The 24,764-nt window shown below is 54.0% G+C and overlaps 2 protein-coding genes across 10 annotated transcripts in view; one reads left to right on the top strand and one right to left on the bottom strand.

Annotated features, from left to right (window-relative positions):
• Positions 1–992: 992 nt before the first annotated feature.
• On the top strand, positions 993–13,537 carry CDAN1 (codanin 1). 4 transcript variants are annotated; one of them, XM_028094445.2, is made up of 28 exons: positions 993–1,108; positions 1,336–1,826; positions 2,056–2,262; positions 2,460–2,629; positions 2,730–2,843; positions 2,926–3,004; positions 3,404–3,524; positions 3,697–3,806; positions 4,272–4,361; positions 5,053–5,128; positions 5,642–5,847; positions 6,157–6,277; positions 6,414–6,560; positions 6,669–6,835; positions 7,184–7,271; positions 7,500–7,589; positions 7,753–7,807; positions 8,019–8,155; positions 8,237–8,340; positions 8,582–8,740; positions 9,103–9,166; positions 9,374–9,452; positions 9,614–9,762; positions 10,912–11,019; positions 11,148–11,211; positions 11,374–11,555; positions 11,775–11,882; positions 12,740–13,537. In XM_028094445.2, the coding sequence occupies exons 1-28, from the start codon at positions 1,019–1,021 to the stop codon at positions 12,863–12,865; spliced, it is 3,702 nt and encodes a 1,233-aa protein (XP_027950246.1). In that variant the 5' UTR covers positions 993–1,018; the 3' UTR covers positions 12,866–13,537. The 4 variants fall into 4 exon arrangements, with proteins under 4 accessions (XP_027950246.1, XP_027950247.1, XP_027950245.1 ...); XM_028094446.2 differs by lacking the exon at positions 1,336–1,826 and having other exon boundaries at positions 1,010–1,108; positions 2,056–2,092; positions 2,217–2,262; XM_028094444.2 differs by having other exon boundaries at positions 1,010–1,108; positions 2,059–2,262.
• Positions 12,515–24,764, bottom strand: part of STARD9 (StAR related lipid transfer domain containing 9) — a 136,572-nt gene continuing 124,322 nt past the window's right edge. For 2 of the 6 annotated variants that reach the window (XM_088024748.1, XM_088024745.1), the window contains 8 exons: positions 18,984–19,101; positions 18,670–18,791; positions 18,376–18,440; positions 17,999–18,201; positions 17,703–17,782; positions 17,361–17,519; positions 15,102–16,844; positions 12,515–14,062 (listed from right to left, as the gene is read on the bottom strand). In XM_088024748.1, the coding sequence (XP_087880874.1) occupies positions 16,743–16,844; positions 17,361–17,519; positions 17,703–17,782; positions 17,999–18,201; positions 18,376–18,440; positions 18,670–18,791; positions 18,984–19,101 (849 nt within the window). In that variant the 3' untranslated portion in view covers positions 12,515–14,062; positions 15,102–16,742. Of the gene's footprint in view, positions 16,845–17,360; positions 17,520–17,684; positions 17,783–17,998; positions 18,202–18,375; positions 18,441–18,669; positions 18,792–18,983; positions 19,102–24,764 lie in introns of those variants that run through there. The other 4 variants (XM_088024744.1, XM_088024747.1, XM_028094441.2 and 1 more) reach the window with 3 other exon arrangements.

Genomic DNA, 24,764 nt, shown 5'->3' with positions numbered 1-24,764 from the left:
TCTCCCCTTCTTGATCTCTCAGTGAGTAGCAACATCCAAAGAGCTGCCTATCATATGTTTCCAAATAAGAGAAATTAAGAAATAACTCAAGAATGTGCCTCTTAACATTTCAACTGCAAAGCAATTGAAATAATAACCTGGTGTAAGGTAAAGGTACAGACAGGTGGTTCTGTGGGCACCAGAGGCACTTTAAGGGTTGCAGGCTGAAGATTCTAAAAATCGTCCTTGCAAGAATTCTTACGTCTTAAAAATGGTCGATCAGTTGATGGTGGCTGCTGGAAAACCAGTGGGTGCCCATGAGCCAGGGCATAGAAAACTCAGCCTTTGAGAAAGACAAGGTCAAATGAAGTTAGGCTAATTTTATCCTAACTTCTTTAGGGTGGTGACGGTTGAACAGAGAAAACTTAAACTCTTGGGCGCCTGGGTGGCTCAGTCAGCTAAGCGTCTGCCTTTGGCTCAGCTCATGATCTCGGGGTCCTGGGATCCAGCCCAGAGTCGGCATCCAGCCCAGAGCCGGGCTCCCTGGTCGGCGGGGAGTCTGCTTCTCACTCTCACTCTCCCTCTGTGCTCTAATAAATGAAAAAGCTTAAAAAAAAAAAAAAGCTTAAACTCTTGAAAGAAAAGGGTGTCCTTATCGCAGAAGATAAGGCAGGTGTCTTTCCCAACAGCTGTTCACCTTTACCGTCCAGCAGCTCTCCCGTGCCCTCGGTTTCCCCAGTCATGTCCTCGAGGCCCCGCAGGTCGCCCCGCGGACCCGGGCAGCCGGAGCTGGGCCTCGTCGACCGCGGTGCGGCCGTACTTGGCGGGCCACGGGCCTGTAGTCCGGAGTCGCGGAGCAAGCCGAGGCCTTGACCCGAGGACTGAGCGGACCCTTAGCCTGGGGAAGCCCGGGCTCCGCCCCTCCGCCCCGCCCACCGCCCCGCGGCCCAACGGTCGCTCCGCGGGCCGGGCCCGCCCCTCCCAGGCCGCCCGTGGCGCGCCGGCGCCTGCGCAATCGCCTTCAAGCGCCCCGACCGGGATGGCGGCCGTTTTGGAGGCGCTGCTGCGAGAGGAGGTGTCGGTCGCCGAGGCCGTGCGGTGGATCGCGCGCAGCGCCCAGAGTTCGGAGGTAACAGCGCCTGCACACCCCCGGGCCTGACCCGAGTCTGCTTTCCGCGGGAGATACGACCCCTCTGGTCCCTTTTCTCTCGGGTGCCTGGCTGTCAGCCCGGGCCGAGTGCGCTCCAGCTAGGGGCCGCTGCCCGGGCCGCCCGCCTCAACGCGCACTGCGGTCCCGGCTGCTCGTGGCGCCGGGCTGGCCGCTGACCCTCTCGTCCCTCGCCGCTTCTCCCTCAGGATGACCCCGGGGAGGCGGCCGCGCTGGGCTCCCTCCGGCCACTGCGGAAGGAATTCGTGCCGTTCCTGCTCAACTTCCTGAGGGAGCAGAGCAGCCGCGTCCTCCCGCAGGGCCCCCCAACCCCCGCCAAGGCCCCGGGCTCCTCGGCAGCTCTGCCAGGGAGGCCGGGGGGCCCGCCGCGGGGCGGCCGCGGGGCGCGCAGCCAGCTCTTCCCCCCGACCGAGCCTTCGAGCGCCGCCGCCGCCGAGGCCCCTTCGGCCCGCCGCGGGGGCAGGAGGCGGGGCCCGGGGCCGGGCCGCGAGCGGGGAGGCCGCGGCCCCGGGGGCCTGGAGGAGGGGGTCGGCGGAGAGAGTCAGCCTTGGGCCGGGGGCCGGAGGCCCAGAGGCTCTGGCAGCCCCGGCAGCCCCAGCCTCGCGCGCTCTGATCCGCCAAACCTCAGCAACCTGGAGGAGTTCCCTCCCGTAGGCTCGGTTCCCCCGGGCCCTGCAGGGTGAGAATCAGCCCTCCCCCACGAGTGGGGTGGGCACGAAGGCTGTGCGAGGGGAGTCAGGAAATTAGGGCCGGGCGCTCCGCACCCGAGCGTGGGAATGGCCAGAAGGTTGGGGGTGAGATGACCACAGTAGTGAGAACGGCGTTTCGCAAGGGGCCCCCCCGCCCTGGAGGTGGTGAGGGGTACATGTTTGAAGATGGGAATTTGAGAAAAACCTGTGGCTACTTAGCAGGACGAAGCCTTCACGCCGGATCAACCCAACTCCGGTGAGCGAAGAGCGGTCACTCTCCAAGCCCAAGACCTGCTTCACCTCACCCCCAATCAACTGTGTCCCCAGTTCCCAACCCTCAGTCCCGGACACTAGCCCTTGGGGCCATGGCCTTCCCCCAGGGTGCAGAAGTCTGCAAGAGGAGCGGGAGATGCTCAGGAAGGAGCGGTATGACCTTGCCACTCCCTGGGTGGTCATCTTCCTCCCACTGGGGGATCTGAAGGGCTCTTCCCTGAGATTGGTTTGCCTGCAGGGAGCCCTGGGTCTGTTTCCTGGGCTGTGGACATCTGCTCTGGAGGAACCAGAGTGTGGCTTGTGCGGGGGAAGCTAGGGGAACTGCTCTTGACATCTCTCTGTCCCCATAGCTCTAAGCAGCTGCAGCAGTCACCGACCGCCGCCTGTCCCACCTCAGAATCGGGGTCTCCCCTCCCCAGCCGGACAGGAAACCTCACAGCTGAACCTGCTGACCCTGCCAGAGTGTCTTCCCGCCAGCGCCTGGAGCGGATAGCCCTCGTCTACTCTTCTTGCATTGCCGGTGGGTGAGAGCAAAGGGTGCTGGAGTGGAGATGCTTGCGGACCTGCGGGCTGGGATTCCAAATGGTGCCTGACACCCAGGGGTTTCTTTTTCTATCCAGAGAACCTGGTACCAAACCTCTTCTTGGAGCTTTTCTTCGTCCTTCAACTCCTTACTGCTCGGAGGATGGTGGCCACCAAGGACATTGACCTTGAACCAACTCCAGGAGCACCAGGTCAGTGGGCAAGCCTCTTTTTGGGAAATGAGGGCTGGAGATGAAACAATTCTTAACTGACAGCTTGGTACTATCCTTCTAGATTCCCTGGAAAGCCCACTGTTCCAGAATGTCCATGATTGTGTCTTCTTTGCAGTGCAGGTTCTGGAGCATCAGTTTCAGTGAGTTTCCCCAGCTGAGGCATTTAAGCCTTATTCCCATTGTCCATTTGCTTCTCTGGCCACTTGGGGTAAGTGCTTGTGCTTCACACAGGTGCACTGACCCTGGGCCTTTTCCTACACGTAGCCTGTCATTCTGTGTCAAGGCTATGAATTTAAGTCCTGAAAGAATCAAATTGCCCCCCTGTGGCCTTGGCTTCTGCCCTTTGGGTTCTTGTCTGTTTCCCTGCTCCATAGGTCTCTTTCCTGCCCCCTTGCCTCCGGCATCTTAAACCCTCGGCCCATGACTTTGCCTTACATACCTGCTGCACGTTCCAGATAATGTTCTCTGTGGTGTGCAGGTGCCGGCTCCCTATTTGCCGCGAATCCCATTCTCAGCCATACGTGCTCTTGTCCCTGTAGGGTTCTTTCCTACCTGGACAAAGGGACCTTGAAGCTGTTGGCTGAGAACGAGCGGCTGCTGTGCTTCTCACCGGCTCTGCAAGGCCGCCTCCGAGCTGCCTATGAGGGCAGTGTTGCCAAGGTAGGGACCCCACCTAGCCCTGACCTGACCTTTCCCAGCCTCATGCTTCAGGCAGCCCGGCGCACACCACTCTAGTGTCACGTGGGCTGACTCTGGGCAGGAATGCGGGGGTGAAGTTTTCTGAGCATGACCTGTGAGGGTTTCAGTCCCTAACGTCACTGCCATATTTTAGGTCTCTCTGGCGATGCCACCCTCTGCTCAAGCTGTCTCCTTTCAGCCAGAAACAGACAATCGTGCCAACTTCTCCAGTGACCGAGCCTTTCATACTTTTAAAAAACAGAGGTGATAAGAAAAGGGAACTTTTGGGAGGGAATGAGGTGGCATTTTCTCTGGGATAGGCAGCCTGTGTTGTTTTCATAGAAACTAGGAGTTTGGCACTAACAGGTGGTAGTTTAGCACCACTGGGCCCTTCCTTCCAACCATCAGAATGGGCACGTACCTTCATCCTGTTTCCTGCCGTGGACTGGAACCTCCAACCTTAGGCAGCCTTCTCACAGGTGTATGACTTTAGTCACGGGGTTCTCCAGCAAGACAGAACCGGATTTTGCTGTGCCTCGGGGTCTGTGAGGTGTGTGGTGTGCTGCCGCTGGGTCTGCAGCGCTGTCAGCACCTAGAGAACGTTGGGGAGGATCAGGAATGGGGCTGCGGGTAGTCCCGTCCTCCATTCCTCTGAGCTAGAGAAGGCACTGCTGCGAGTCGGTGAGGTCGGCTGTGCCTCCGTTGATCAGGCGTTCTTGTGTCTGTCAGGGACGTGTTTTTTGAGGTGCTTCGAGAGTGGGAAGATCGGCATGAGGAACCTGGCTGGGATTTTGAGAAGGGCTTGGGCAGCAGGATCAGGTAGGTGCACCCATACTGGTCACCTTGTTTCGCTCGCTTCTGGCAGTGAGCAGCTTAGTGGTGCTCGGGTGGCTGATTGGAGGCGGCCTCCCCCGCCGGCCCCTAGCCCACAGACGTTAACTTCTGTGCCCCTTACTCTCTAGTTACTGGCAGCTTTGCCCCTACTCAGAAGGGATTTGCTGGGCCTGCTCCTTGCACTCACACGTGACCCAGACTTGTTCCGTGATGGCGAATGCTTAGATAAGTGCAAAGCCCTTTCTCCAGATTGCTTGAGTGCCAGATTACTTGGCCCAAGTCACTGGTTAGACCCTTTCCAACCTCCATTTTTTCCATCATCTAGTTCAGCAGTTCTGAGAACTTTGCACAGCTAGCTAAGGTGCAGAGAGAATATCCTCTGTCCAGGGATCTGCCTTCCACTTGGGTCATGAAACTCATTGGAGCCCAGTGTAGACTGAAGATGAGAGGGTGGGATTATTTCTTGTCGCATTAAGTGCATCTCTAGCCTTGAGGGATCTTGGTGCTGAGGAAGGTGTCCCTTACCTGTTCCTATATCCTTGTGCTGGCCAGCTCTGGCCGAGGTCTGCTCAGGCCCCTGGTAAAGGACTGAAAGGCCCAAGGATAGGCTCGTTCTCTCAGATTTCTGCCCCCTTCTTCCTTCCCTCACATTCTGTTCCTGCCTCTTATGCCTCAGAGCCATGATGGGTCAGCTCTCTGCAGCCTGCAGCCACAGCCATTTTGTTCGGCTTTTCCAGAAACAACTTCTCCAGGTAATAGCCCCAGCAGATTACAGTGGACAGTAGATAATAAAGGCAGCCAAGTAATGGCTGGCACTTTGGGGTGGGGCGGACAGCCAGGCAGGTCCTGGGCTGGAGTTTGAACAGCAGAGTTCTGCTCCTTGGCGGGGGGGGGGGGGGGTGGCCAAAATGCAGGCAGCCAGAGAGGAGCCAGAGCCTTCTGTCACGTGCCCTGTACGCCCTGCCTGCCTTCAGCGTCTCACTAGTTCCTTGCCTTCGATTTGTGCTGTGGTAGAGTACTGGCGTACGACTCAGGCCTGATTTCAAACCCTAGCTCTGGGGAACCTAGGCAAATGTCTCACCTTGCAGTTTTAGCTTCTTCACCTATAAAACAGTATTATCCCTACCTTGAAAAACAGATCTGTGGAACCTGATAACGGGGTTGGTATTCCCTAAATGTTCATTACTTCCACCCTATTTTGTTCAGTCCTTCTTTCTGGACAAACTTACGGGTTTTATATTTGTCTCCTCTTTCCGCTGCCCCAGATGTGTCAGAGTCCTGGTGGCGCTGGGGGCACTGTCTTGGGGGAGGCTCCGGATGTGTTAAGTATGCTTGGAGCTGACAAGCTGGGGCGGTTGCGGCGCCTACAGGAAAGGCTCGTGGCCCCTCAGAGCAGCGGGGGCCCCTGCCCACCCCCCACCTTCCCAGGCTGTCAGGGCTTCTTCAGGGACTTCATCCTGAGCGCCAGCAGGTAAAGGTCCCCTGTGTCTCGCAGGGAGTGGGGCTGGGGCCAGGAGAGGTTTGTCTTTCCAGAAGGACAACAGTTGTTTCTCCTGGCCTGGACTATAACAGGGTGGGATTGGGCCATGGCCGGGCTCCTACCAGCTCACACTTCTGCCTCCGTTTCCCTTCTCATTCTTTTACCCACGTAGGTAACCTCAGTGGTCCTTTGCCTCCCTCTCTGCCCCACTGTGCCTTTCTGTCTTCAGCACCTCTTCTCTATTCTGGGTCTTTCTACACCTCTGCCAGTGTCTTTTTTTTTTTTTGCTCTCCTTTCTAGCTTCCAGTTTAATCAGCATCTCATGGACAGTCTGAGTTTGAAGATCCGGGAGCTCAACAGCCTTGCCCTGCCCCAACCTGAGCCTAGCGACGAAGACGGGGAGTCAGATGTGGACTGGCAGGTTAGAAAGCAGAATGAGGCAGAGTACAGGGTTCTGACCTAGGAGGGAGGGGCTGTTTTCAAGAACTTTGTAACAGATTCACAATTATTCTAGAAGCCCAATGCTCAGGACCTTTTACTTCCCTGATCCCTTGCAGGGTGAACGGAGGCAGTTTGCCGTGGTGCTGCTCAGCCTGAGGCTTCTGGCTAAATTCCTGGGCTTTGTGGCTTTCCTGCCGTACCGGGGGCCCGAGCCACCCCCGACCCGTGAGCTCCAGGACTCCATTCTGGCCCTGAGGAGCCAGGTGAATGGGGGCTCTGGTAAGGAGGGCTGGGAGGGGCCCCAGAGCCCTGGAGTTGGAGGGCATGTCCAGCCCCTGGCCTCGCCCCCTGACCGAGCCCTGCCCCGCCAGGTGCCCCCTGCCCTGGACGTGCGGGCTCTGCTGCAGCAGGGGCTGCGGGCCCGCCGAGCCGTGCTCACTGTGCCCTGGCTGGTGGAATTCCTTTCCCTCGCCGACCACATCGTGCCCCTGCTGGACTATTACCGCAGCATCTTCACTGTCCTGCTGCACCTACACCGGTGAGTGCAGTGAGGGCAGGGCTGGAGCCGGGGGGCGTGGGAGAGCTGCTGAGGCTGCTGTCAGTGAGGAGGGCCGGGGGCCTGTGCTTCCTGGGCTGAGGCCGACCCCCAGCGGAGATGCAGGGTGGGGTCCTCAGCAGACCGCGCGGGTCCTTGCACTTTGGCCCTTTTTTATTCCTCCTGTGGCCCCGCTGAGAGGGAGTACAGATCTGGGAAAGGGCGGTGAGGAGATCCTGCTCGCCTGCACGACAGCCGTCCCCTTTTGGTCTGCTTTTGAGAATTACTTTCCCAGTGATAGCTGTCTTTCACTCCATTCCATTTCTTTCTTGGCACAAATGTACCTGTTAGGAGCTTGGTCTTGTCAAAGGAAAGCGAAGGGGAGATGTGTTTCCTGAACAAGTTGCTGCTGCTTGCTGTCCTGGGCTGGCTTTTCCAGGTTGGTAGAGGGAGGGAAGATCCAGATTGGGGAAGAGGGGCAGCCACTGTGGTGGGAGATGGGGAGTGGGGGGAGGTCTGAGTCTGAACGAGGTCGGGGCCAGAAGATGGAGGTTTAGAGCGGGTCTGGGAATCCCCATGGTGTTGCTTTGCTCCTGGAACCGCAAGGTCTGTGTGTTGCGCGTCTGTAGTGCTGACTGGTGCTTGCGCTGCCCTGATCTTTTGTCAGATTCCCACGGTCCCTGAGGACCTGTTCTTTCTGGAAGAGGGTCAGTGGGATGCCTTGGAGGTGGCTACAGTAGCTTCCGAGCATGGGCTGGTAGGTGTTGGGGCCTGGCCAGAGCCGTGGGGGTGGCAGGAATAAAGGAGGCAGGCAGGCTGGGAGTTCCTAGAGTAACTGTCTTCCCTGACTGTCCCATTTCTGGCACAGTGGGAAGGAAGGGAAACCTGCCTACTTAGCTCTGCTCTCTTCTCTCCCGCAGGATGGCATGCCTGTGGTGGACCAGCACCTGCTCTACACCTGCTGCCCCTATATCGGTGAGGACACTGATCCTCCGCCGCCCACGGTCCTCGGTCTGTCCCCTGATGAGTACCCAACAGGCGTCCCGTCGGCCTGACACCCTAATACGTTGTTCTCAGGCGTTCCCCGGGTGCTTCAGCCTCTTTACTCCACAGATACTTAAAGTCCAAGAGGCCTGGGAGGGTAGGGGTGGCTCTGGAACTAAGCAGTTGGGCCTCCCTGCTGCAGGAGAGCTCCGGAAACTGCTGGCGTCATGGGTGTCGGGCAGCAGTGGGCGGAGTGGGGGCTTTGTGAGGAAGATCACTCCCACCACCACCACCACCGGCCTTGGAGCCCAGCCTCCGCGGACCACCCAGGGGCTGCAGGTAAGGGGCCGGTAGAGGCAGGGGGCACCCGGCAGGGAAGAGAAAAGGAACTCTTCACACACTGTTGCCTCCTCCGCACAGGCACAGCTGGCCCAAGCCTTCTTCCACAACCAGCCGCCTTCCCTGCGCAGGACTGTGGAGTTTGTGGCAGAGAGAATCGGCTCTAACTGCGTCAAACACATCAAGTGAGCATGGGCTGAGAGGGAAGGCAGATGTGGAGGGTGCCAGGCTCGCTCCCTTACATTTTCCCCCTTTAAATCTCCTGACCTCGTGTTGCCAGTGTGAAGCAAGTTAGCTTGAGGGGAAGGATATGGTGGGGAGGCTCAGACTGCTCAAGTTCTTGGAAGTTAGTTCTGACCAGGTTTCCCTGAATTTGTAGCCCCTTCCGGATTCAGCTACCTCCAAGCCTTTCTGTCCCTGCTACAGGGCCACGCTGGTGGCAGATCTGGTGCGCCAGGCAGAGTCACTTCTTCAAGAGCAGCTGCTGACACGGGGACAGGACGGGGGAGATCCAGCCCAGCTGTTGGAGATCTTGTGCTCCCAGCTGTGCCCCCATGGGGCGCAGGCATTGACCCGGGGGCGGGAGTAAGAGACCCTCGTCCCCACTCTCAGCTTTTCTTTTTCTGACTTTTTCACACTCCTCTCCTTTATTCCATGTGCTCTCCAAACCCCCCTTGTTCTTTTGCTTCCTCTGTAGGCTCGTATCTTGGGCTTTAGGTCCCAAAGTCCGAAGTTGAATTTGGAAGAGTGGGGGGTTGGGGGTCCCATTCCTCCCAGCATCGGGGATCAGGGGTGGGCCCAGGGCTGACAGTGCTTCTCTTCCCCCGCCCCCACCTCCCCCCAAGGCAGAGCCCTCCTGGCTCAGGTGATGGGGTACGCTTGGCCTTTCCTTCTGTGAGCCAGGCTGAAATTTCTAGCCATCGCTGACAGCCTCTGTCTCCTTTCAGGTTCTGTCAGAAGAAGAGCCCTGGGGCCGTACGGGCACTGCTTCCGGAGGAGACCCCGGCAGCTGTAAGTAGGGGGGAGGCCGAGAGCCCGCAGACTAGTGTCTGGTGTGGGAGAGGTGCGCCGTGGGCCGTGCGTGCGCGAGGGTGTGCATGGGGCTGCTGGTGACAGGCGGGCCCATGGCTCAGTCCCAGCATTGGGTGCCCCTCACATGTTCATGTCATCCCCAAGCCTCCCCGGGCCCCTGACGCTGCAGTTCTTCTGGGTCAACAGGTTCTAAGCAGCGCAGAGAACATTGCTGTGGGGCTTGCAACAGAGAAAGCCTGTGCTTGGTTGTCAGCCAACATCACAGGTAAGGTCCGGGCCCCAGGGAGGGCTGGCCAGGTTGTTCCAAAGTGGACTGGCAGAAAGTGCGAGGCCCTTGGGGGAGATGGAACACCAGGCAGCTGGAAAGGGTGCGGGGCATGGGTTGACGTGGTGTGACCCCTTTTCTGTTCTCCCTTTGACCTGCAGCACTGATCAGGAGAGAGGTGAAGGCGGCAGTGAGTCGCACACTTCGAGCCCAGGGTCCCGAAGCAGCTGCCCGGGGGGAGCGGAGGGGCTGCTCCCGAGCCTGTGAGCACCATGCTCCCCTCCCCTCCCACCTCATCTCCGAGATCAAAGTACACAGCTCCCCTCCTCCCTGCGCCCCTCCCCTCTGCCCTCTCCCCGCTCTTTTCCTGGTCTCCCTCCTTCCTTGCGTCCGCCGCAGTGTGTCACGTAGCCGCTTTCTGTGTCGTGCAGCTAGTCCGGTGTCCGTCTGACTGGATGGGGTTCGGTGGGGCGGAGCTGAACTGAATGGTTTTCCTCATTGCTCTTCTCGGACTTCTGGTACCTGAGTCACCCAAAAGGGGAAGAGGGCAGATGGGCAAGTTTGGGAGGGGCTGCGTATTACACAGATGGCGACGGGAGCCTGGTCACGAGGGGCTGTCTGGTGTTAACAGGTAGGAAAGTCTCTAAGCAGTCACCTGCTTTTGGGATCGGATTTCAGAAACGTTCTCCTGTGTGGGAGGTGATGCTGATTTAGTTACAGGCGGTAAGAATAAACTACCATTGCTCTTGATCTGGAAAATTTAGAGCCTGTCTAGAGTAGGGGTCAGCCAACAGCCCATGGGCCCAGTCCAGCCTGCTGCTGGTTATTGTAGATCCACGCAGCCACGCTTGTTCACTTCTGAACCGTCTAGGGCTGTTACTGTGCTACAGCAGCAGAGTTGAGCAGTTGAGGCCGAGATGTCATGGCCTGCAGAGCCTCAACTCTTCACTCCTTGGTGGGGCCAAAGATTAGGACTAGAGCTAAGGAGGAATGACTAAAGAGGGAGAGTATCCAGGAGGGAGAGGAGGCTAAGTGGCCAGTAGCTCCCGGTTTTCTCTGCTGAAGCCGGACTCTCCCAAGAAGATGAACAGAGAAGCGGGAGAGAGAAAATCTACCACGTGTGGAGCAGGACGGCTCCCCTAAATGTTTGCAGAGTAAGGTGCTGTCTGGGAATTGGCTAGGATCGCCTTTGTCCCAGGACGAGGGACATCTTGAGCTCTCGGGCAGCATGTTGTTCCTCAGCTGGCGTCCACAGGGTTGCTTCTCCCAGCTGTGCGGTCCGCCTCAAGCCCCAGGTCTAAGGCACCTTGAACCCGCCACTTCATCCAGGGGCCCTGTCTTCCTTTTCCTTCTGCCTCTTTCCACTGGCTGATCCCTGCCCCAGGCCACGTTCTCTGTGGCCTCCTAGGTGCCAGCCAGGTATGCAGTCTCACTCTGCTTCCACCCCTACTGCCTCCAGGATGTGCTGTCTTTGGCTGCGGGCCCCCGGGACCCCGAGGAGGGAGTCTCTCCGGACCATCTGGAGCAGCTCCTGGGCCAGCTGGGCCAGACACTGCAGTGCCGCCAGGTGAGCCGCGGTGGGACGCTCCGCTGGGGGTCCTTGTCCGGTGCCCGCGAACCGGAGCTGCATCGGCTTGGGGCCACTGCTCTAAGGACGGTACTAATGCCCGGGGTCCCCCTGCCTCTTCCCCACAGTTCCTGTGCCCGCCTGCGGAGCAGCATCTGGCGAAGTGCTCTGTGGATTTAGCATCCCTCCTTGGTATGGCTCCTTTTCATGACATCACGCTCTTGCTGGATCCCCCAGATCACAGGGCCGGGTACAAGCAAGATACATGGAGTTTTGTTCCCTTTTTCCTCCCAGGGGCCAGCTAGGGGAGCCTACCTCTGTCTCTTAAAGCTGGACTTTCTTCTTTTCCCATAGTGGCAGACCACATCCCTGTCCCCGGGCCCCCGGCCCCGCGCAGGCTAGAGAGGGGGCAGGCTCGAAGGCTCCTGCACGCGCTGCTCTCCTTGTGGAAGGACGACTTTCAGGTGCCGGTTCCGCTGCAGCTGCTGCTGAGCCCAAGAAACGTGGGGCTCCTGGCGGACACTCGGCCAAGGGAGGTGAGCCGGGGGCAGTCGGGCTCCTCAGCCCTCCACAGTCCTGTGCTTATCCCACCGCCACGGGTGGGGTTCCTTTACTCCCCCGCTTCTGGCAGCGGTGCCCGGTTTCTCTGACACGCTAGCACGGGCTCCAGGCGGCCTCCGCGGCAGTGTTCTGTCCTTTGGGTCAGGGTCGCCGTACGGTCCTAGCCACCCTGACCTCCTCCGTGTGTGTTGCAGTGGGACCTGCTGCTCTTCTTGCTCCGGGAGCTGGTAGAGAAAGGGCTCATGGGACGGACAGAGATAGAGGCCTGCCTGGGCAGCCTCCGTGACGCCCAGTGGCCAAAGGTAAGGAGTCCTCACACCCTCATACGCAGATGGAGAACGGGTGTCCTGTGCCCTCTTAGCCTGAAATGAGGCAAGTGCTGGGGCCCAGATATTCCTAGGATCTTCCCAAATCTCAGTAGATTTTGTTAGGTATCTTCAGGACCACGCTGAAACGGCGTGGCTGTTCTGCAGGGCCTTTTTCACATTTGAGTGGGTGTTGTATGAAAGACTGTGTCCGTGGAAGGAGGGAAGAGGGAAGGCAGGTAGTTAGTTGGAAAGCAGCGTGGCACAGTGAGTAGGAGCTTTTGAAATCAGAATAACCTAGGTCTTAATCTCAGCCGGCACTTAAAGTTATTGTGATCTAGGGCAGAATGATTTATACCTCCTACAGTTTGTCGAGATGAAACGTGGTGGTGAAGTACTCACTCCATGGTTGAGTCCGCTGTCAGATTTCGCTGTCCCTGCTGGAACTTGAGCATCCCAGAGTACTCATGGGAAAAGGGTCACATCCATTTCAGTGTAGAAGGCAGGTGGGAAAAAATAAGGTTGTCTACTCACTGGTTAGCTAGGGCTTGATACTGGGGATTGACTTTTTTTTTTTTTTTTTTAAAGATTTTATTTATTTATTTGAGAGAGAGAATGAGAGAGAGAGAGCATGAGAGGGGGGAGGGTCAGAGGGAGAAGCAGGCTCCCCGCCGAGCAGGGAGCCTGATGTGGGACTTGATCCCGGGACTCCAGGATCATGACCTGAGCCGAAGGCAGTCGCTTAACCAACTGAGCCACCCAGGCGCCCTGGGGATTGACTTTTAATAGAAAGGATGTACCGTCCAGAATTATGTATCAGTCAGTGTTGTCTGTCATCTTTCTGCTTATTCCAGGACTTCTCCGAAGAATTAGCGACACTGTTCCACCTGTTTCTAGCTGAGCCTCACATGCCAGAACCCCAGCTAAGAGCTTGTGAGCTGGTGCAAACAAACCGGGGAACTGTGCTGGCCCAGAGCTAGGGCTGGGGAGCAGTCTTATCTTGGGTGTCTGACCAGAACCCCGGCCTCAGGAGGAGGCCCCCATGCCCCCCCACTGAGTGCTCACTGCTGACCCTTGCTGAGGAAGGAGTAGCTAAGTCTGTAGTCAGGCCTCCTGCTCATGTGTGAAGGAAGTGTGGGGCTGCCTGGCATCCCACCGACTGCAGGTTCACCACCCAAGTCCTAGAGGAAGGAGAGTTCGCCTGATTCAGGATTATGATGGCAAAGCCTAGAGACTCCAGTCCTGGAGCAGAAGAGTTGGCGTTTATTACTTGGATTATTAAATGACACGTGTGGGCTTGACAACACAGGACTTGAGCCCCATTTGCTGCTACCCCAGTGTCCCTTAAAACTTTGTGGTTTGGAAATCATGACAGAGGCAAATGACTTCTGCTTAACCTGTGGGTAAAGTTAAAACATGAATCTTGGGAGTTGACATTATCTTACCACCAGGAGCTGGACCGCCTGCCATCTCCTTAAAAATGCACAATACGTGAGTGGGGGGGGCTGCCCCGCCGGAAACCCAGCTTTGACCCTGCACCTTCTCTGCCTTCAGCCCCGGGCAGGTACTAACTCTCAGCCGTAGCTCCGTCCGGGGGCCGAGCACAGGGCAGAACATTAGAGCTTTTTAAAATAAACTGTTTTCTTTATCAAGGGCTTCCTGTCTAGTTATTTTCACCTGGCCCTTTCCTTTAGCAGGCGGCACAGTCCCAGGTGGGCTTGAAGGTAGGCACTGACAGGGTAGAGCTCTACTAATGGCCTGGCCACTTGGCAATGCCTAAATGTCCCATCGTGTCAGAGTCTGGGGCCCTGTTAACCCCTTGCCAATAGTAGTGACTTCTGTACAACTCCAAGGTTAATATGCAAAGTCTCCACTCACTAGCTACTCTCTAACCAACTAGATGGCAGGGCAGCTCCTGTTAGGCTTGTTTCGTTAGGGCTGGGGTATGTGGTTTGGCTCCGAAGTATTCTGTGTGTCTCTGACTGACTGATCCATTGATTTTTGACTAAAAAGCACCACCTTGATAATGTGCATGGAGTTTGCTCCTGTAAAATTCATGGTCTTACTGCATCAGCAGCGCAGACAGGTTCAGGCTGTGTTGGAAGAAGGAGATGGTACTCCGGGAACCCTCTGGAAATGTCTTGCAAAACTTCTGTCTGTCCCTCCATGTGTATTTCCTGGGGGAAAAGTGCACAGCTGTCAAAAGAGGCCGACCCAAGGAAGCGTCAGGTTCTCTGGGCCAAGGGGGCCTGCTGCGGCACCTTAGGAAAGCCGGGGGGACAGTCCTTCCTGGTGGCCAGCAGCACAGAAGGATCCCTCCGTCGCCACCTGGTCCCGGCGCCTTCCCTCCCACCTCTCCGCCCAGTTGCTCCTTTCACAGGTTTTGGCAACTGAACCTTCCTTCCACAATCTCTTCATTTTCGAAGGACTTTGTCTTTGTCCTTTAAATCCATTTGATACTGTAGCAAATTCAGAAGTGCTGAATGCCTGGGAACCAAAATAGTTTTAAGAAGGGTTTTATCTTTGTGTGCCCACTAGATGTGGCTGAATGCAAGCACTTCCCTCGGAAGCTGAGCCCCAAGGTAAGCAGCAGCCACTGCGGCTGTGGCAGCTCCCCATGGATGGGACAGGTGGGCAGGGCTGGAGGCAGGCCAGAAGCCGCACGCATGCTGGGTTCAGGCCCGCTCAGTTCAGTGTAGCACGGGCCCAATTTGGGAAACTCACCAGGGGCCTGTGTGAATCTTAAAGGCCCACTCTAGGCAGTAAGATAAACTTAGGAATCACAGCTAATGAACTAGTGAACGAAACAGGTCCCTTTCTATGTATCTGCTCTCTACAAATTGTCTAAAACAGTGCTTTTCAAAGTGTGGTCCCCAGACCAGCAGCCTCAGGATCACCTAGGACTGCCTAGAACTACACATACGTTGGCCCCTCTCCAGGCCCAGTCAGTCAGAAACTCGGGTATAACAAGTTCTCCAGGTGATTCTGATGAAGTCTGAACGCCACCCATCGAAATCAAAATTTGACTTCCTCATGATCATTTAGAGCTGGGTCCCTGGACTATCGTGAATACAACGTCAGCCTCAGCTGATATTCCTTAGATTGCCGACTCAGGCCAGGTGTGTGGCTCTCAGTAAGGGGATAGGGTCGCTCCTGGGGGACCCATATGTTCAGATTCCCAATGGCGGCTCTGCCCAGAAGCCCCGAGGTGCTCACCTGTTAAAAGAGCTTCCTTCCGGGGGTTGTGGTCGCCAATGTGGGGCAGTGCCTGCTCTGGTATCCTCTCTCGCGTGCTTATCTCGGCTCCAGCTGGCTCCAGTTGGCCAACTGCTCGGGTTGCTTTTCACAAGCAAAGCCCTGCTGAGCTCATGGGAAGAACTGAGTATATTAGTGTGAACCATATCGCTTGGAACTGGGCCATGAGCAGTTGTTGCCATCATCATCTCGAGGCTAAATTCTGAGCTCAAATGGTAACAGTAGTCTCCACTAAATGAAAGGACACCACGGACTTCTAATTTGCAAGTGTTCTGACTTTTTCAATCAATAGTCTTAAGAAATTTATATGAAAAGAGATGGGAGTACATAAATAGGGTGTTAAATATACCAAAAAAATTAACCAGAAAAATACATTTAAAGGCAATTTAAAAAGCCTTCAATCAATCTTACATAAGTAACAATTTGAGGTAAAAGAAAAAAAATCCTGCAAACACTTCTAAAGAAATCTGCGCTGTACCATACAGAAACTAACCTTTTCACCACATCTTTTCAAACCCCATATGGTCCCCCTCTTCCACCAAAGATTGTAGGCACCAGAATGGAAGCTGGGACTCTCTCCCACCCCAACCACTTCCACATAACCATACAGAATACTCAAAGCTCAAGTTCAGCCAGGTTGAGGTACAAGAAAACCGAGCCCATTCCCCACCCCTCCTAGAATAGCACATCCTGCCCCAGCAGCATGGATGCTCAAGAGACCACTGAAGGCTGGCGCCAAGGCTCTGCGGGAGGTGAGGAACGGAACTGAATTTCCTCCTAACAAATTACATACTTCCTCTAGGAGTTCTAGTATCTTCTCTCCAGTCTTCGAAAAGCAACTTTTCAGTCACCCCCACCCCTCCTCAAAGAGCTAGATTCCCCTCTTTGACCCCAAATGTGTCCAAACTGCTTCTACAGTGGTCTTCCCATTCTGAGCTCTGGAGTGATGGCTCCAAGACTAAGCATTGCTCAATACTCTGAAGGAGGCAAAGACCCAACTGTCCTCTCCTGTGAGGGAAGGTGGGGGGGGAAGCAAAAATTAATAAAGCATTTTGTAAAAAACCCAAGGAGAAACGATTCTGAACATTGTTGTGGTTTGTGCAGCTGTTTTTTTAAACCATTTTTCTGGTTTGCTATTTTCCAATACTCCATTCCACAGTGGAGCTGAACGCCGGAGGCAGATTCCGAGCAGTCCTGGCCAATGGCTGCTTGCTTCCCTCCCTGCCCAAGCGCTGGGCCGGCGGAGCAAGGAAGCTTGGTCCCGCCCTCTCCCAGTTCGCTTATCCTGGTCTTCGAGCAGCTTGTCTGCCACAGGGTCCCAGGGACAGGAAAGGTGAGAAGTCCAAAACGGTGAGTTGAGCTGCTTTCACTCTGGCCAGCCAGGGCCAGGAGCTCAGGTCCCCTCACTCTGCAGAGGCGCCAGCTGTGACCCAGGTACTGATGGGGCTTTGCCGGCAACTTGGTCTGAGTGCTGGCTGCCTGGTTAGCCACAGCCGGCAGCCTGGCCTCTCCTTGCATTGTGGTACAGTGACAAGAGCCACCCTCGCGTCACCGGCGCTTCCCGGGCCTGCATCTCTGCAGCACCATCTTGATGGGAAGATGCTAACTACCAAGGAAGGAAGCCAGTCTGGCTATCACCAGCGGCTGCTGTTTGATGAAGGAGCTTAGGAGCTGGGGGGGGAAGCCTGGCGCGCCAAGTTCCACCTGAAATGAAGCAGAGAAGGAAGAGGTGAAGGTGTGAACGGACGTAGGAGACCGTGCCAGGCACCCGACAGGCACAAGGAGCCACCCAGGCTGTTGTGACGGGAAGAGCTCCTCCGACTGTCTGCGCTTCCAGAGTTTACAGGCCTCTGGGCTCTGCTGCTCAGATCTTGGCATGGGCTTCCCCTCCTGCTGATGAAGGTCACGGTGGGGAGCTGGGAGTGGAGAGGAAACAGACCGGGTCGTGCTCGCTCTGCTCTACTGAGGCTGCAGCTCCTCCCTTGTCATGATTCCTCTATCTCTGGAGGACGCTGCACACTTCGGTGACTGAGCAACTCTGTCCCCCTCCTGCCTCAGTTCCCCACTGACCGCCCCCTTACGGTGACCCAAGAAGCCTCCAGCTCTTGGGACACAGGGCCTAGGCACTGCAGGGTGTCAAGCAGCTCAAGAGAAAACTCCCATGGGGTGTCGGGGCCAAACTAAGGCATTCCGTGCCGCCAGCCACACCGGGAGGATCACCTGGGCCAAGTAGATGACTCTGGTGATCTCCTTTCCTTCCATGGTGACAGGCTGTAGGACCCAGGCACTGGGCAGGATCTCCCCTCGGACCATCTCCCTGCTAGGTCTCGGCATGGATGTGTCATAAACAGACTGAGCTGCCATGACAGACAGGTGCCCCTGGGGACAGAGAGTGATGGCGGTCAGACAGGGACAGGCTGCAGTGCAGACAGCCTCTAAGCCATCCTCACGCCCGCCCAAACCTCCTTTGCCCGGAGGACCTGATGCCCACGATGACCGCCTCTCCCAGCACTCCAGCCCAAGGTCTGCCCACAGTGTCTTTACCACCAGCAAAACAGGCACCTCTTTGGCTTCCACGCAGACGCAGCAGAAATCCCGTGGCTGCTTCAGGGCACAAAGGGCAGTATTGCACACCAAGTATACTGGAGGGTCAGGAATGGGGAGAGTCAGGAGGTGTGTGGACGGCCTTCCCAGCCCAGAAGCACCCCCGATATCCCACCATTCTGCAACCTGACAGGCAGACCTAGCCTGAGTGATCCGGAGGTCGTCTGAGTATCTGGCCTCCCAAGAGGGCTGCCTCCAACCCCGCTCCCTCTGTCCCCTGGCCACGGCCCACGGGAAGCCTTCCCCGGGCTCACCCAGGTTGATGCTGTTGGTCACTCGATGATGCAGCCTTGCTGTCTGGATGGGCTTGTGGTACAGCGGCCACAGGGTGGGGTCACTCACAGCTGCCCATACGTGAGACAGTGGCTGGGACACCACGCTTGCCCCCAGGAAGCCATGCCGAGTAGAAGAAAACATCTTGTAGTAAAGCTGGACCTCCTGCTCCTCACCCTGATAGCTGGGGAACACCGAGGGTGGGGAAGAGGAAGAAGAGGTAAAAACTGGGCTCCAGGCTCAGCGAGTCGCAGCTCGGGGTGAGGGACTCAAGGAAGCCAGGGCAGAGAAGGGAAAGGAGAGAGGACAAGCAGGACAGACAGCCGGCCAGGACAAGACGCTGGACAAAGGCACTTACTTCCAGCCAGCTGCTGCCTGGCGGCTGAAGAGGTTGTGCAGATCACTGGAGCAAGCAGCCATTACCTGGGGGCAGAGTGATCACACCCACATTAGCGGGCACAGTACAAGCCAGACCCTTGGGTTAGCCGTTCCCTCCGGCCAGCATGCACTGAACTCCCCTTCTGTCAACATGAAGAGCCGCTAGCAGCCTTGCTGGCCCTCGTGTGCCCCGCTCGTTCCCTCGTTTCCCCTCCTCCCCACCCAGCACGGGTCTGACAAAGGAACCATGGGGACAAGGGAAACAGTTCCTCACATCAGCAACAGAGAGGTCTACGATGTGCTTGGCCAAGTCCTGATAGGAGGAGGAGAAGCAGGTCCCCAGGCTGGAGAGGCTGGACGGAGAAGTGCAGCAGCTGCCCAGGGAGGTTCTGTGGCCTACAACGAATGGGCGAGGCCATGAGACAGCATGAGCATCAAGGCCTCAGGGCAGCAACAGCCTCCTGAGGGACAGTAACTTGGGGCTGATAATCTCAGGCTAGTGACTCCCTAGGATCTAGCAGACTTCAGCCCCCGAAGTCCCCAAACCAGGCAGATAGCCATGTGCCCTCACGGCCCCCCTCCACTCACCGTAAGCTAAGCTCTTCCACGTGGACCCGGCCAGACTCAGGTGACTGTTCCTCACTGTGGAACTGCCCCGAACATCCCCTATCCAGGAGTCACTGGAATCAGGCAAGTTTATGTCCCCCTGCAGAAAAGAAGATGCTCAGGATCAGATCAAAGGCAGATAAAGAGAAAAGCAGAGCACCAGAAAGCCCGTGCAGAATTATCTCCTCTGCCTCTGAACTGTGCCAACAGTTTCCAACACAAAGCCTCAATCAAAAAGATCTTCCCCACCGGGATTACAGAAGGCTGGATGCCCCCAAGAAGTCAAGAGCAACAGAAACCAGTCCCTGGACAATCTCTCCTTATGCTTCAAGCCACAGGCTCAAAGATGGCTTGTAGGAGAGCTCCCAAAAGGGATCAGAACAAACGGAGCCTCAGAAGTCCCAGCACAGAGCATCAGTGGGTATGGGCTGCGGAGGTGCAGGGGGGAACCTCTCTACGACTGTGGCGGGAGGACTGGGGCCGTGGGTAGAGCTGGGGTCGGTAGGATAGCAAGCAAAGCCCAAGTGGAAAGCGGGGCCGGGGAGCCATGGGCTATGAGAAGCTGGACCCTTGGGCCCGAGCTCCCAGAACCTCTACACCCGCCCCGCCTCGCCATGCTCCATACAGCAGCTAAGCCAAAGGTCCTAATTTGGAACCGGATGGGGATGATCTTCTGGATCTGCAATATGTTTCTCCCACCTTTACCTCAGCCAGCAACTCAAGGACACGACCTTGACTCCTGCCGAACCTAACAGGCACCATCCATCCCACCAGTATCATCAGTTTTTAACCTACTGCTACTCTAAAGACAAGAAGAGGTGAACACAGTTCTGCCTCCATCCTTGCCTTCATTCCTCCTGCTGCAACATTACAAGTGGTCTCTTCTACTTTGGGCAGGTCCCTCTGTCTCAGACTGAGGTCTTGTGCCCTCTTCTTGGGAACCTTCCACTGCTGACCATCTCCTTCACCTGTTGCCTCTGGCTCACCCTCTTCACGGGATGCTTCCTATGAGCACTGAAGCATGCAAAAACTTCTCCCACCTTTAAAAACCTTCCTCAAAGGGGTCTTTGCTCTCCCACCCACAGATATGCTTCTTGAAACAACTGTCACCATTTGCCATCTCCCACCTTGTACTCCCTTCTGAACCCACTTGAACCTAGCACCTCCCTCACCACTTCGCCAAAGAGCAATCACCCAGGTCTCTGTGATGTCCATGGGGCTGGATCTGATCAGCGACAGCCAGTCCCCATCTTACTGAGCCTCTCAAGAACTTCCACTCAGCCAGCCTCTCCCTTCCACTTGAGATCCTCGATTCCTGAGTTCCCAGGCTCCTCGCTTCCTATCTCTGTGGTGCTCCTTCCCGATTTCATGTGTTGGCTCATCCTCCTCAAACAAAAACTGATATTCTGGGATTCTTTCAAGACTCAGGCCTAGGCCCTCTTTTCTCCCTCAGTAATATACTCCTAGGGGATTCCATCTGCTCCCACTGCTACACTGATGATTTCCAAAATTAAATATCCATGGATTGATCAAAAAATATTGCTGAGACAACTGGCTGCCATGTGAAAAAATGTTACATCAGAGACCCATTTAATACATCATGCCAATACAAATTCTTCATAATTTGTGGCTCAAAAATATATGGAGTGGAGGAAAATTTATTATTACTACAAGAAAATATAAACTTTTAAAAATTATCTCATACTGGGGCTATGCCTTCCTAAACAGGGCACAAATTCCAGAAGCCATGAAACTAAAGACTAATGAACACTAGGCAACGCAAAATTAACATTTTCCAGGTAGTAATAAATATCATAAACAAAATAAAAACACACACACAACTAGGAAAAAAAAAACACTGGTATCTCAAATGACACAAAAGGGTAATTTTCTTGAGGGGCAGAGCAAGATGGCGGAGGAGTAGGAGACCTGGATTTCGTTTGGTCTCAGGAATTCAGCTGAATAGGGATCAAACCATTCTGAACACCTATGAACTCAAAAGGAAATCGAAGAGAAGAATAGCAACAACTCTCTGAACAGAAAAGCGACCACTTTCTGGAAGGTAGGACGTGCGGAGAAGTGAATCCGAGGCGATATTCGGGAGGATAGACGGCGGGGGAGGGGCCTCCGTCGGCCGCTTCTGGCAAGTGATAGAGCCGCGGAGCACAAATCGGACCTTTTAGAAGCCGGCTCCGCTGAGGGACGTCACTCCAGTGGCTAAGCGGGGGTGGAACCCTCCCGGGACAGTGTGGCCTCAGGACCCTTGGGGTCACAGAAAGACGGGGGATGCCTGAGTGCGGCAGAGCTCCTAGGTATCGGAGCAGGGAAGCCAGCTGCAGAGACGGAGCCGAGGCGCGGGCTCTCAGCTCGGGGTTGCCATAAACTGTGATCGCGGCCCAGTCGGGCCACTGCTCCTCCAGCAGGGACCCAACAAGCGGCAGATCCGGGGAGACTCCCCTTCCTCCCCGGAGAGGAGCAGCGCGGGAGCGCACCGCAGGGATCTGTTGGGTTTGGAGACTACACACGGGGTCGGGTGCCAGAGATAGAAATGCTCGGTCACAGGCTGGGTGAGCACGGAGTGCGGCCGGAGACCGGGGAGACGGGAGTGACTGCTTTTCTCTGGGGGCGCACTGAAGAGCGGGGCCCCGAGTTCTCAGCTCCTCGGGGTGGAGATCGGGAGGCCACCATTTTCACCCTGGTCCTCCAAAGCTGTACCGAGAGCTTGCAGGGAACAAAAGCTCCTGAGAGCAAACCTGAGCAGATTGCTTAGGCCGGACTGACAAGGGCCGGGCAATTCCGCCTCCGGCAAAGACATTTGGGAACCACGGCAACAGGCCCCTCCCCCAGAAGATCAGCAGGAACAGCCAGCAAGCCAAGACCAAGTTTACCGATCAAGGAGAACGGGAGAACTCCAGCGCTAGGGGAATACTGCACATAGAATTCATGGCTTCTTTTTACGCTGATTCATTAGTTTTTCAGTTAATTTTTTTAACTTTTTTTATTTTTCTTTTTCCCTTTTTCAACCAACATCTTATCAATCCCTTTTCTAAAAAAACATTTTTTATTTTTCATTTTTAGAGTCATATTTTATCCCTTCATAGTAGTTACCCTTATTTTTGGCATATATATATATATGTTGTTCTCTTTTTAAAATTTTGAGATACAGTTTCTTCTAATAGATCAAAATATACCCTAAATCACTAGTGTATGGCTTTGTTCTAGTCTCCTGCCTCATTACATTCTCTCCCTTTTTTTTTAAACCTTCTTCTTTCTTTCTTCAAACCTCTTATCAATTCTTTTTATAAAATCTTTTATAATTTTCATCTTTACAGTCATCTTCCATCCCTTCATTGTATCAACCCTTATTTTGTATATATAAGTCTTTCTTCCTTTAAAATTTTAGGAGGCACTTTTTTCTAACAGACCAAACTACGTGCAAAATCTAGTGTGTGGCACTGATCTATGCACTAGCCTGATCATATTTGATCATATTCTGGTTTTTTTTGTATTGTTCTGTTTTTGTTTTTATCTTTCTCTTTTTGTTTGTTTGTTTTTTCTCTTTCTTTTCTCTTTCTTTCCCTTTCTTTTCCCCTGGTTTCAGGTCTTTTCTGATTTGTATAGAGTATATTTGCTGGGGACGTTGTTAATCTGTTAGCATTTTGTTCTCTCATTCATCTATTCTCCTCTGGACAAATGACAAGAAGAAAAAAATCACCTCAGCAAAAAGAACAAGAGGTAGTACTGTCAGCCAGGGACCTACTCAATACGGACATTAGTACAATGTCGGACCTAGAGTTCAGAAACATGACTTTAAAGATACTAGCTGGGCTTGAAAAAAGCGTGGAAGTTATTAGAGAAACGCTTTTTGGAGAAATAAAAGAACTAAAACTAACTAACTAAAACTAACCAAGTCGAAATCAAAAAGGCTATTAATGAGGTGCAATCAAAAATGGGGGCACTAACTGCTAGGATAAATGAGGCAGAAGAGAGAATCAGCGATATAGAAGACCAAATGATGGAAAATAAAGAGGCTGAGAAAAAGAGAGATAAACAACTACTGGATCACAAGGGCAGAATTCAAGAGAGAAGCGATACGATAAGACGAAACAACATTAGAATAATTGGGATCCCAGAAGAAGAAGAAAGAGAGAGAGGGGCAGAAGGTATATTGGAGCAAATTATAGCAGAGAACTTCCCTAATGTGAGGAAGGAAACAGGCATCAAAATCCAGGAGGCACAGAGAACCCCTCTCAAAATCAATAAAAATAGGTCAACACCCCGACAAATAATAGTAAAACTTACGAGTCTCAGAGACAAAGAAAATCCTGAAAGCAGCTCGGGAGAAGAGATATGTAACCCACAATGGTAGAAATATTAGATTGGCAACAGACCTATCCACAGAGACCTGGCAGGCCAGAAAGGACTGACATGATATCTTCAGAGCACTAAACGAGAAAAATATGCAGCCAAGAATACTATATCCAGCTAGGCTGTCATTGAAAATAGAAGGAGAGATAAAAAGCTTCCAGGACAAACAAAAACTAAAGGAATTTGCAAACACGAAACCAGCCCTTCAAGAAATATTGAAAGGGGTCCTCTAAGCAAAGAGAGAGCCTAAAAGCAGCATAGATCAGAAAGGAACACAGACAATATACAGTAACAGTCACCTTACAGGCAATACAATGGCACTAAATTCGTATCTTTCAATAGTTACCCTGAATGTAAATGGGCTAAATGCCCCAATCAAAAGACACAGGCTATCAGATTGGATTAAAAAGCAAGACCCATCGATATGCTGTCTGCAAGAGACTCATTTTAGACCCAAAGACACCCCCACATTGAAAGTGAGGGGGTGGAAAACCATTTACCATGCTAATGGACACCAAAAGAAAGCTGGGGTGGCAATCCTTATATCAGACAAATTAGATTTTAAACCAAAGACTGTAATAAGAGATGAGGAAGGACACTATATCCTCCTTAAAGGGTCTATCCAACAAGAAGATCTAACAATTGTAAATATCTATGCCCCTAACGTGGGAGCAGCCAATTATATAAGGCAATTAATAACAAAAGCAAAGAAACACATAGACAACAATACAATAATAGTGGGGGACTTTAACACCCCCCTCACTGAAATGGACAGATGATCTAAGCAAAAGATCAACAAGGAAATAAAGACTTTAAATGACCCACTGGACCAAATGGACTTCACAGACATATTCAGAACATTCCATCCCAAAGCAACAGAATACACATTCTTCTCTAGTGCCCATGGAACATTCTCCAGAATAGATCCCATCCTAGGTCACAAATCAGGTCTCTACTGGTACCAAAAGACCGGGATTATTCCCTGCATATTTTCAGACCACAATGCTTTGAAACTAGAACGCAATCACAAGAGGAAAGCCGGAAAGAACTCAGATACATGGAGGCTAAAGAGCATCCTACTAAAGAATGAATGGGTCAACCAGGAAATTAAAGAAGAATTTAAAAAATTCATGGAAACCAATAAAAATGAAAACACAACAGTTCAAAATCTTTGGGATACAGCAAAGGCAGTCCTGAGAGGAAAGTATATAGCAATACAAGCCTTTCTCAAGAAAGGTCTCAAATACACAACCTAAACCTACACCTAAAGGAGCTGGAGAAAGAACAGCAAATAAAGCCTAAATCCAGAAGGAGAAGAGAAATAATAAAGATCAGAGCAGAAATCAATGAAATAGAAACCAAAAGAACAGTAGAACAGATCAACGAAACTAGGAG

The sequence above is a fragment of the Eumetopias jubatus genome, unplaced genomic scaffold (assembly GCF_037043125.1).
Source record: "Eumetopias jubatus isolate StellerSeaLion01/CBP00866 unplaced genomic scaffold, mEumJub1_p1.0 scaffold_7, whole genome shotgun sequence".
NCBI lineage: Eukaryota > Metazoa > Chordata > Mammalia > Carnivora > Otariidae > Eumetopias > Eumetopias jubatus.
Note: the sequence above shows the minus strand (reverse complement) of the source record. Positions and strands in the feature narration are given on the sequence as shown.

Excerpts from the sequence above, each read along its gene's own strand:
- CDAN1 (XM_028094445.2), top strand. The coding sequence starts at position 1,019 with ATGGCGGCCGTTTTGGAGGCGCTGCTGCGAGAGGAGGTGTCGGTCGCC. Across the intron at positions 9,763-10,911 it reads ACCTCATCTCCGAGATCAAA|GATGTGCTGTCTTTGGCTGC; the intron begins GTACACAGCTCC and ends TACTGCCTCCAG. Across the intron at positions 11,212-11,373 it reads GGATTTAGCATCCCTCCTTG|TGGCAGACCACATCCCTGTC; the intron begins GTATGGCTCCTT and ends CTTTTCCCATAG.